At 31.6% G+C, this 11,461-nt stretch overlaps 1 protein-coding gene across 2 annotated transcripts; it reads right to left on the reverse strand.

The window, feature by feature from the left end:
* Positions 1-2,826: 2,826 nt before the first annotated feature.
* LOC132748247 (17-beta-hydroxysteroid dehydrogenase 14-like) lies at positions 2,827-10,671 on the reverse strand. Of its 2 annotated transcripts, none has more exons than XM_060737820.1 (10): positions 10,399-10,526; positions 10,113-10,268; positions 9,505-9,543; positions 8,659-8,747; positions 7,973-8,039; positions 7,072-7,163; positions 6,216-6,320; positions 5,212-5,279; positions 3,350-3,452; positions 2,827-3,068 (listed from the first exon to the last, which is right to left on the reverse strand). In XM_060737820.1, exons 2-10 carry the CDS (start codon positions 10,213-10,215, stop codon positions 2,949-2,951), a joined length of 786 nt encoding a protein of 261 aa, XP_060593803.1. In that variant the 5' UTR covers positions 10,216-10,268; positions 10,399-10,526; the 3' UTR covers positions 2,827-2,948. The 2 variants fall into 2 exon arrangements, with proteins under 2 accessions (XP_060593803.1, XP_060593802.1); XM_060737819.1 differs by lacking the exon at positions 10,399-10,526 and adding an exon at positions 10,546-10,671 and having other exon boundaries at positions 2,830-3,068.
* Between the last annotated feature and the right edge of the window lie 790 nt (positions 10,672-11,461).

Raw genomic sequence — 11,461 nt, forward strand, 5'->3', positions numbered from 1 at the left:
ATAACTTGTAAAGTTGCTTTGCATTAAATATGTAATAAATTTATAGAATCAAGAAATAACTATAACACAATTTCCCTGGCTCAGAAAAGATTGAAAAAAATTTATCAATTGCCAAGAAATTATTAGAAACCAATAAACGAACGCGTACGAGTCCGCTTAATTTATGGCAACTTTCTTGAAGGGGAATATTAAACAATATTACAAAAGTGTTTGTATTTTCTCATCTGTTAGTACAATCTGGACAAGTACAAACTAACAAAGGCATAGGCTCTCACATGCGCTGGCATTTGATATTAACTAATCAGGAAAGTATTTTGATAATTGTCACATACATTTATCTATATAAAACAAAACGTTTAACTTTGTTTTCATTTTATAAAACAGACGCTTATCATAGAACATAATTTCCGTTACATAACACGCGTGTAATAGATAATAAATACAGAATGGTTTAATGCCAAAATTATATAAAAGGAGAAATGTCGTTTGATATAAATCTATACAACACACGTACTATTGGTCAGGTCAATTCATATGCTGTTATTTATACATTTTGGCGAATTAAATTTTTTTTAGTTATTTAAAGAAAATGATATTTGTAACGTTCACCTCATTCCTAAGAGTTTAACAATGTTCTATTTTCAGTAATGTTCTATTTTTAATTCGAACAATTTTCGAATGCATACAATGCAAATGATCAGATTGTTTAATACGTATCAACCAAAGCTTGTAGTGCTCAACACCAAAACGAAGATCAAAATTTTATATTTCATCACTTGTTTCGGGTAAGAAGTAAAAAGTAACTTTCAAGTGTGTTTACATTTATTATTAAACATGATTATGATGCACTTGAACTCGAATGATTTTGAAGCAAAGCCATCACTGTTTCACTCCGTATCCTACTTCGCAGCCTCCGGTACACATTAACTCCTCACCAGTAGTGAAAGTGGCGTCTACAGCAAGGAACAGACAAGCCTTTCCTATTTCTCTTGGTTGACCAACCCTGTTTAATGTCTGAAATAAAATATCACAAAAAGTTATATGTGTCAATTAATAAAAAAAACTGCATTGTAGGTGAAATTCATAACTAAATTGAATTTACCAGGCTGTCAAAAATATGAAGTGGGAAATGCATAACGTGCGATAAATTGGGACCTTTTTGCTAAACAAAAGTAATTTTGATTTTGTCATTGCTTCAAAAATTAATTCAGAAAGAGCGTCAAAATGCGAGGCTATCTGATTTGTACAAGGGGCTGAGGTACCGATCTAGGGGATGTTAATCGATTGCTTATGGTGTATGTGATCGCTTGTTGAAGTTTTCAACTATCCGTCTAATACGTTTTTGTTGTTGTTGTTGTTTGCTTTTGTTTTATTTTTCTTCAATTGTTGCCAATGGATCGAACAGAGACGGTGAAGAGCTTTGGAGACCGTTTATGTCATTTGTCCTTTGAATCGAAAGATCGTCAGTCATTGTATAAAGATAAACGAATGTTAAAGGCAACGACTAATGTTTTTGTTTGTGTGCTGCAGTAATGTAGGAGTGCTGTTTGCTAGGGGCGTGGATGGTAACTTACACTTTCCAGTACCATCCATTAACAGGCTCAATCAAACCGAACCTGCAACATTTTCATTTTTTTCGTTTTGGGCGTTCTTCAGCATCCGTTTATCTCTATTTTATTGCAACATTAACGTTATTTGTGCCGTGTCGAGGCTGTAAAAAGTCGCCCCTAACATATAATCAAAGATATTATATTTTAGATCCTTGAAGATCGTTCAACACGACATTATTGTTATGTATGCCTGTTACGTGGTACTTTTAGTTTCTTCTATTTTGGCCTTTTTCAACTTTGGTGGTTCCAGTATTCCTACTTAAATACTGTATAATCAGACTTAGGAGTTGCCTGCTTTTTGCATGTGTCTTTTGACGTCTGATCTGTGATATGGAGGCTTCAGAACCTCAGATTCCCTTTCAAAATTCCTTTTGTTTAGTTACACCTATTGTTTTCTCGTTTAGGGCACCCACATTTTTTAAATACGGACCATATGTCGCTTTTCATGGAATGGCACTAACGGCACTTACGTGTCACATTGTTCCATGATAAACGCCGTATGAACACATCTTTACCGAAATAGCGCTAAGTCTGTCAAAGACAGGTTTATTAGTCCTAATATTGGAATCTCTCTTAGAAACATTGATGCTGTAAAGGTTGCTGTGGAAGATGGTGCTTGATCTTAGCAATACGAAAAAGCCTTTAAGGACGGGTTTTTTTCAAGATTGGTGCCGCATTTTCTCCTTGATTGTCAGAAAAAGAGAGAGTATTGTGTGCGACACATTTAAAAATTTAAAAACATTAAAAAAACTATTAAAGGGAATTATAAAAAATATATATGCAGTTGACGACTTATTTTTACTATTTATTAAAGAACTGTATAATTTGTAATGTTGATTTGCATTAAATATATAATAAAAAATAACTATAACACAATTTTCCGGCTCGGAAAGATTGAAACAAATTTTCTTATTTGCTAAGAAATTATTAGAAACCAACAAAACAAAAAGGTAAAGTATGTGTAATTTATGGCAGCTTTATTGAGCGGGAATATTAACAATATTACAAAATTGTAAGTATTTTCTCATCCGTTGTTAGTACAATCTGGATAAGAAGAATCTAACAAAGACATTTACAGGATCTCACATGTCATATGATATCAACTATTCAGTTAAAGTGTTCACAAGAGTATTGCACACTAACATGTTCCTGAACTCGTTTTATGAAGGTTTTTTAATAATTATCAGATGTTTGTTTTTATCACATATCCAATTCATATGCTATTTTTCATATATTTTGGCAAATTTAAGAATGTTGGTAATTAAAAGAAAGGATATACATGTATGTAACGTTCATCTTATTCCTTAAAAAATTGTCTATTTTCAGTTACGTTCTATTTTATATTAATTCGCAGCCTCCGGTACACATTAACTCCTCACCAGTAGTGAAAGTGGCGTCTACAGCAAGGAACAGACAAGCCTTTCCTATTTCTCTTGGTTGACCAACCCTGTTTAATGTCTGAAATAAAATCCCATAAAAGTAACGTTGTCAATAAAAAATCTGCATTGTGAGTGCTTATTATTACTAACTACAATGAATATAACAGGGTGTCGAGCATAAAAAAGTGGGAGATGCATAATGCGTGATAAATTCGGACATTTCGGCTACTCAAAAATATTTTTGATTTCAGTTATTGATTCAAGAACTTAACTAAAGTGTCCAAAATTAACAACTGTTAAATGTACTTTGCAACATATTGATTAAAGTAAATTTGTTTAGAGATAGAAAAAATTATTTACATGTAAGGAACCGATAAAGTTTAGTCTTTCCTCTGTCATTTCATTACCACTTGCTTTCTCAACACTTCGCATTAACGGAGTGTCTATACATCCCGGTGATATACTGAAATATACATAAAACTTATTGCATAAATACAAACTGTAAATGTTGTATTATACAAGCGACATACTAAAAAAGAACAATATAATTATGTAGTATTTATACAACCTGGGGATATACTAAAATATATGTAGAATTAATACAACCTGGCGATATACTAAAAAATGCATGTAGTATTTATACAACCTGGCGTTATACTGAAAAAATGTATGTAATATTTATACAACATTTGGGGATATGCTGAAAAGTGCATGTAGTAGTTTTACAATATGGCGATATACTGAAACAATACACTAGTATGTAGCATTTACAAAACATGGGAATATTCTTGTAGCATATATACAACACCGGGGATAATCATAAATATTCATATAGTTTAATATACAACCTGGGGATATATTTAAATTTCTAAATTGAAATATACATGAAGTAACTTGTGGTAGACTGAAATTTAAATAATCTTGTTCAATTCGTGCCCAAGCTTACAGTTTTGTAATTCGGTAAGACCTGCGTGAATAATAATTAAAGTGTACATCTGCTGGCCTCTGCACGTCGAACAACAAGCGTTCATTTAATGGATACAATGCGAGTTTTCTTTTAAAGTGTCTTATTACAGACGTAAGAAGCCAGTTTGCTAGGACACGGGGCGAAGCCATGTATTTTTTAGTATTATATTCCTACAAACTATTTTAATTTGAACGCGAACTATTCATTATTTTACAACATCGAACTAAAGATCAAGATCTGTTTCTCAATCTTGTGATCTGTGAGTTTCTTTTTAATTGCAAATTATAAGTTTTAAAACTGAACTTTATACTGGAAATTAACTCGAAACAAAAGTTTAAAGAAGACACCCGGCTTGTAAAGGGAGAAAACTGGTATAAATATGTCATTGTGACATGCAAGGGTTGTCTCCCTTCTAATAAACTGCATTTATGAAACACAAGATTTCGTATAATGCCTATTGTGATTGTTGTTGCTATTTTATATAAATATTAATCTCTTTAGTCACAGAGTATCGTTAAGACTTTAGGAAAGTGATTATTAGAATATCAGATCTGTGAAACTGAACAACAGCCTACTAGATTCTATCAGCGGCATAGTGCTACTATGTTCATTTAGTTTGTCGCATAGTGCGTATGAATACAAATATAAAGGTTATCAATATTCATTAGGGGTAATCGTCGCAATACGTCGGGCAAATTAGATTCGATGTAAGTCATTCAATGGGTCTTTCAAAAAAGAATACTATTTTACTTTGTAAAGTTTTACGGTGCATCAACACAATTTAGGTCATATGGCGCCAAACAGGTAAGATGGTTTGGGCTTCCTCGGGTGTTAAACCTTAAAGCAACACCGGGGTCAAAACCACCTCACCTGCTGGAGCTAAGAGATGCATTGACTCCAGTTTTCTGAACTCATGTATGTGCCTCTTACGGTCACGCAGGGATAAACAGTGGCTGCAATTCTGAGGCCTCAACCAGGGGCAAAGAAAACTAGGTCCTATTGCATTGAGAACATTTATAAAGTATAGGTTATATTGCAGTTATATTGCAAACTACCCTTTAATTACGACCATATAACCTACAGGGAATCTATATAACGTTTCTGTAATAAAGCAGTTCCCTTTTTTTTTGAAATCTAAGATTTTTTATTTTTTTTAATCTAAGAAATTACAGCATCTGTATTTATGTAGTTAAAAAAGCACGAACAGCGACGTAACCAACGTGCAGTATTATAAAAAATAAATATTTTTACTTACCAATTGACACGAACTCCGTGTTTTGCTTCGTCAATAGCTAGAGCTTTCGTTAGTGACAAGCATCCACCCTATAAAATAATAATGTCATGATTGAAGCATTTCATACAAAATTAGCTCGACAAGGCTTACCAGGCAGTCATTGATAAAAGACAAGCATGAAAAGAGGGTTTCGATTTAAAAAAAGGTAACGCTATAAAATGAGACCAAGTTTGCTGATAAAACTGAAGGATTTATGACAAAGATTGTTGCTCCCTTTGTGGAATCGGCCAGGCACGATGTCTATTACATGTACTTTCTAATGTTACGAATTTAATTAAATTAAACGGTTGTTTTCACGTTAAACACAATGTAGATAGAAAAACCTGTCCTGTTACAGTATAAAGGCGGGGATGCTGAAAACCTTAAGCTAAACTCAACATTATATAAACGTGATAATTCATGAGTCTTTGAAGACACATCAGCAGATGATTCCGATTTTGATGAGGTGTTATCAAACATTTGGTTGGGTTTTACGTCGCACCAACACAGTAAAGGTCATATGGCGACTTTCCAGCTTTTACTGAAGGAGAAAGACCTCATGCAGGTGCCCATCTGCACATTATATCAGGCATAAATTTTAACGGGTACCTGAGTAGAACCACCGACGTTTTGAGACTGCTACTGTTACAACTGATTATGAATAAATTGACGCTTAAAATTGCATTCGGAATAAATAGAGGATATTGAATGAGTGTAGGTTCAATACATAATTCATTGAACGAGCTGAAAAAAAAAAATATTATGCTAGCGTCGGGCGAGCAAAATGAATGAATTAAACGAGTGCAAAAGAATCTTTTTTCATTGACGGCCGTGCACCATATTTTACGGAATCGCAAAATCGGCACGGGTATTTCAAACATTTAATTACCAAAACTTCAGAAAAAGTGGTAAAATATACTAGAAAAATAATGAAAACGTGTTATTCATTGACACAAAACTGGACAAAAAAGTAATGTAATAATTACCTTAGTTGCACAATAACTGGATGCCAATCCAGTACCAGAATGGGCACTAATACTCGTGATGTTAACTATATTACCCTTGGATTTCCTGAGGTAAGGGAGAGCATACTGTAAAATATAACAGTTGACTTCAGTTGATGAATCGAATGAACGATAAAGAAATTTTGAAATTCGAATCGATTTACAACAATTTTCAATATATCATATTTTGTTTATGAATCGTCTTTGTGCAGTGTTTAGATAAAGAATAAATAGGTTTTTTTTTTTAGAAAAACTCTATTCTTTCGGCAGCGCTTCCAATAATTGTACATATTCATCAGCCGAAAGTGTTGGGGTTTTTTTTCATTCACAATAATGGTATTATAATATATTTTCGATTGTAATTTACAAAAAATGATCAAATCTTATCATTAACTCAGAAATTACTACCCTCTAGTTTAGGTCAGTCATCAGTTTTAAACGTTTCCATCATCAAAACCTTAATGTGAATCAAAATGATTAATGAATATGTTAAAATGTTTCACCGTGCAGCTCCAAAAGACAAGATAACGAAACAGGATAGTATTTTACTTGCAGTAAAGGTTATTATCAAGATACCAAAAAGTTGGACTCCGCCTTCCTTTCTGTGACGTTAAAAACAATTTTAACATTCCCTTTACTTGCTATACAATTATTACTGGCAAGATATCAAAACTAGACACTTACATAACTTTCTGTGAAATATTGACGCATATCTTATTTGCCGTGAAGTTACTGACTTTTACTTTACTTGTTTTGAAGTTACAGCAAAGATAACAAAATTGGACACTTACTTTACTAACTGTAAAATTACTGAGAGAATAAAAAAATCGATACTTACTTTACTTGCTGTAAAGTTACTGACAAGATTCAGATTTAGAAAATCTCTAAAACTTTGCACAGTCAGTTCATCAATGGTTTTTGACCCTGGATCTGAAAATTACAGCAGCCATTAAAATCACTGTATATGGTTATACAATGAATAGACAAGCTTACATTAAAGATATACTATGCAAAATACTTTTATTCTCACTGAATATGTCTAATTTGAATAAGAAAATGTTCGAGCCATGTATGGTATTTAAATTGCATTCCCTATCACTGGGCATGTCTAATTTGAATAACTATGTATGGGGAAACTGCATCCTCTCTTACTGGGCGAGTTAAAGTGGTCCTTTCTTAAAATAAAAAAAAACTGACAGATTCTATAATGACACTATGTATTTGTTCTATAATAACTTATAGTGTATTTGGTTAAGAACGTAAAGTATCTACTCTCCGAGCACTCATTAGATGTTTAATTTGCATAAAAATAAAACTGTATAGCATTTATCAGTATTTCCAAATATGAAATGTGAGCACAATATATCTTTAACAATGAAATTGACTATGTAGACCATGTTTCGTATTTGTAGTAATGGGTTTCGTATTTGTAGTAATGGAACAAGTTAGATGTGTAATTATTTATTACCACATATTGAATTTTGTGAAAATTGAGATCATAACGCACATGATACTGCCTTACGTATCCAAACCATTGCATAAACATTTTGTATATTAGTTAAGCGATTAGACCTTGATATTGATATTATTAAAAGACTCACAAAAGTGTTTCACAATAAAAGCTTTGTTCATCTTTTGTAATTTGTAATTATTATTGTCATTCAATGAAAAACGTGGATAGATGATGATGAGTTATTTGTTTCTGTGCAAGTTTTATGTTTGCAATAAAATTGTATTACGTGTTCCGACGTTGTTAACTAAACAATCCAGTTGACCATACTTCTTTACCACAAGTTCTATAGCATTCTGAAATATGAAGTTGAATTCGTTCATTCAATAAGGGTCAAACATGTAGTAAATTGGAAAAAGAATATCTGACACCATTGTATAATTACCATCCAGGAAATGTGTGTTTCGTAAGCAAGAAGTCTTCATACATTACAATTATTGATATATATCAGCATCTTATCAAGTTTCTTTTATGTTGTAAAAGACATAGCAGAAGTAAATGTTTCTGTTGGTCTTAATATTAAGTTAACTAAGAATGTAGTATTAGATTGCAATGCAATGCTTCAATTAAGGTAATAAAATTATTATATTTTCAAAGAAACATTTCCTCATTATCACAAAAAAAACAAATACAATAATATATGTTCGAAGAAACAATACTTTTAAAACGTAACATAATATTCCACTTTCGTTTTCGACACTGACTCGTTACCTCTCATTTACAAATTTTATTTCAACTGTTATCCATGTAGCTGCCTACTTCTTATTCCCCAGCTCACTCAATCGCATAATTTACACAACAATTCTGTAATAGTTTCTCTGTAAATTGTACACATTGTATCTCCAAACTGTACTTTCGTATAGATATAACGTACGTTGATATTTAAAGCGGGTGAACTTAATGTTTCAAGAATACCTTAATTTCTTCTTCCTTTGTCATGTTACAATGAACATAAAATATTTCACCAGGGGTGTTGACTGATGCAAAACTTGCTCCAACTTCATCTAAAATATATTGTTAAATAATTTGAACGATTCCTTCCTCTATTGTTTGATTTTGTTTTCCTTTACGTCAATACCTATTGGAATAAGCAGTTTTATATGGTATATGTATCTTGTCTAAACTTACATCTACATGTATAATGGCAACGTTTATATTATACTTACTTCATATATTTGGTGTTTGTTTTCAAATGAAATAATCTAACTCTAATCCTTACTACTGATAAAAATCAAAACAATGAAAGGTGCATCAACCAGCATATGCTGAATAGAGCACATGATTATGTTCAGTGCCGACAAGGAGATCACTCCTTTATCTTATAGATATTATAAAACATACACAGGATCCAGTGACTGCAAAATAAATTGAGTTTAGCTATATTTATAAATAAACAGTTTACAATATGTTTATAATATACAAATGTATATCCAGCACTTTGACCAGAAGACATTTGTGCAATTATAACGTCCAATGTGCACTTTTGACGTTAAACCAATGACATTGATCAGCGACCACCTTAATTGTTATTCATCGCAGTATATAATACCTCACTCAAAATCTCGAACCTTGATATTAACCCAACATATCTGATTCCAACCGAGACAGACATTTAATTGTAATATTTAATGCATAAAAATGCTTTGTCATTGTGTTATGCTAATAATCCTAATAAATAATCTTACATTAAACGATTTTCATATGCCATTTTAGTTTATTTGTACCAGAATGTTAGAATTTCAATGAATTTTAATAACTTACCATCTAAGTCTAAGACTGCAATTTTTCCTCCATGTTCCGCTAAAATTGACATCACAATTATATACATATAAACACATATAATTATGTATTCATGTATATCCAAACAAAATGTTTTACATGGAATCAGTAAGTAAAGAAGCGAAAAAAATGTGGAAGTTTAAAAACTTCAATAAGACGAATTTTTCGAACAATATCTATATGTTATTTGTTATTTATTGAATACTGTTGAGAACTTGAGATTTAAAGTAAATAAGTCAGCAATAGGCACATTTTCCATAAGTATTTCAAATATTGATAAAAACAATACAAATTCATCATTGTGATATATATTATATATTGACATATTTTTTAAACAATGTTGATGGAGTTTTAAGCGATTTAGTATGCACATTTACATGATTATAATGTTTTAATCTAGTACAATTCATCATATATTATATGTAATATCGGATTATGTATCTCACACCAACAGCATCCATAATATTCATATAATTCTTTCGCGGTTTGTACGTATGATACAAAAGGCTATCAACATAATTTTTAATGGTTTGACAGACCTTTCGCTATGCACCAATACACTTTACACAAAGACTTAATTATAATCTTACCCAACACATCCACACAACCGCGTCCAATCCCCCTACATCCCCCTGTAACTATAGCAACCTTGTTGTAAAAGCGTAGACCACGAGTTGCATCTGAGCTTGACATTACTTGAGTATGAAAGAAGCAGATGAGTTCAATATTAATACCCGACAGTCACACTGAAAAAAAAAGAAACGATGGTGAATTTAAACGAATGAGCATATTTTAAGAAACGTTATCATTGTTATGCCATTAGCAAAGAGCGCTGTTTTATTTATATCGATCTTAGAAAAAATAGAGTTTGCTTACGAGTAAGATAAAAAGTTAGTCGATAGCTGCACCTCTTTTTGACAGTTTACATAGATAATTCTTTTTCTTCTTTTTTTCGAAAACTTAAAAGTGTATAAAATGCATGTAATATATAAAAGTATGCAGATATATATAAATTTGCATTACCTTTGATAGGAAACTGTATCAAATTACTTCAAGTCTCAACTTAAGTGTGTGCTTTTTAAAGCTAACAGTTTGACGGTAGACTGTAAAGTTTATCTGCTCATTTTAACCTTAAGAATGGTTAAGAAGACATATCACTATATATAAAGTATTGCCAATGTTTGTTTACATGATAACAACAGAGGTCTTCAACGTTAAAGATGCATCTATCATTAACTAAACAAGATAAAGAATGATATCTGCGATCTAATTCGCAAAGTGAAGTGTTCAGCTAGTAATATGACATGAAACAAATTTGAAAATATTATTAAAAAGGGAGAAAAAAGGGTTATCATTACACTGCACTTTCTAGATGATAAACATTAAAATTTAATAAATCGCAACTGCATGATTGGTCCTTTCCGTAAAACCCCCTTATATGAATTGTACGTAGAGTTAGTACTATATGAGGTTCCTTTATAAAGTCCCAAAAGAATACTAATATTCATATTAACTTTATGCATGTTTTGTGCAATATATTTTATACAATAGAATTACTTGTAAAACCAACATTTTCTAAGGATGCTTTATATTATTAAATCTTTATATTCATGTACAATGTACAATGTAGAGGGAAATGAGGGAAATAAAAAAAAATCAAACTTTCGAAACAAAATAGAAAAAAAAAAAACTTATTTGAGCCATTTTTTATTATGAAACTGTACAGCATCTTTCAAATGCACTAAAATGTATGCGGGTTTGTTTTTATTCCATTGACAAAATCGTAGTATAGACGACTGAACTTTTTACTTCTTTTAATTCAAAAGCTGAAAATAAATCCTCATACCAGCCAGCTGTAATTAAGAGCCTGTTCATCTTATGTTGGGAGTTTTCTTTTCTTTTAGGAAAATGTCAGCTGTTTTTCTGAAAAGTTCTTTAA

This window comes from Ruditapes philippinarum, unplaced genomic scaffold, assembly GCF_026571515.1.
Source record: "Ruditapes philippinarum isolate M1 unplaced genomic scaffold, ASM2657151v2 ctg3952_1_1_1_1, whole genome shotgun sequence".
In the NCBI taxonomy this organism is placed as follows: domain Eukaryota; kingdom Metazoa; phylum Mollusca; class Bivalvia; order Venerida; family Veneridae; genus Ruditapes; species Ruditapes philippinarum.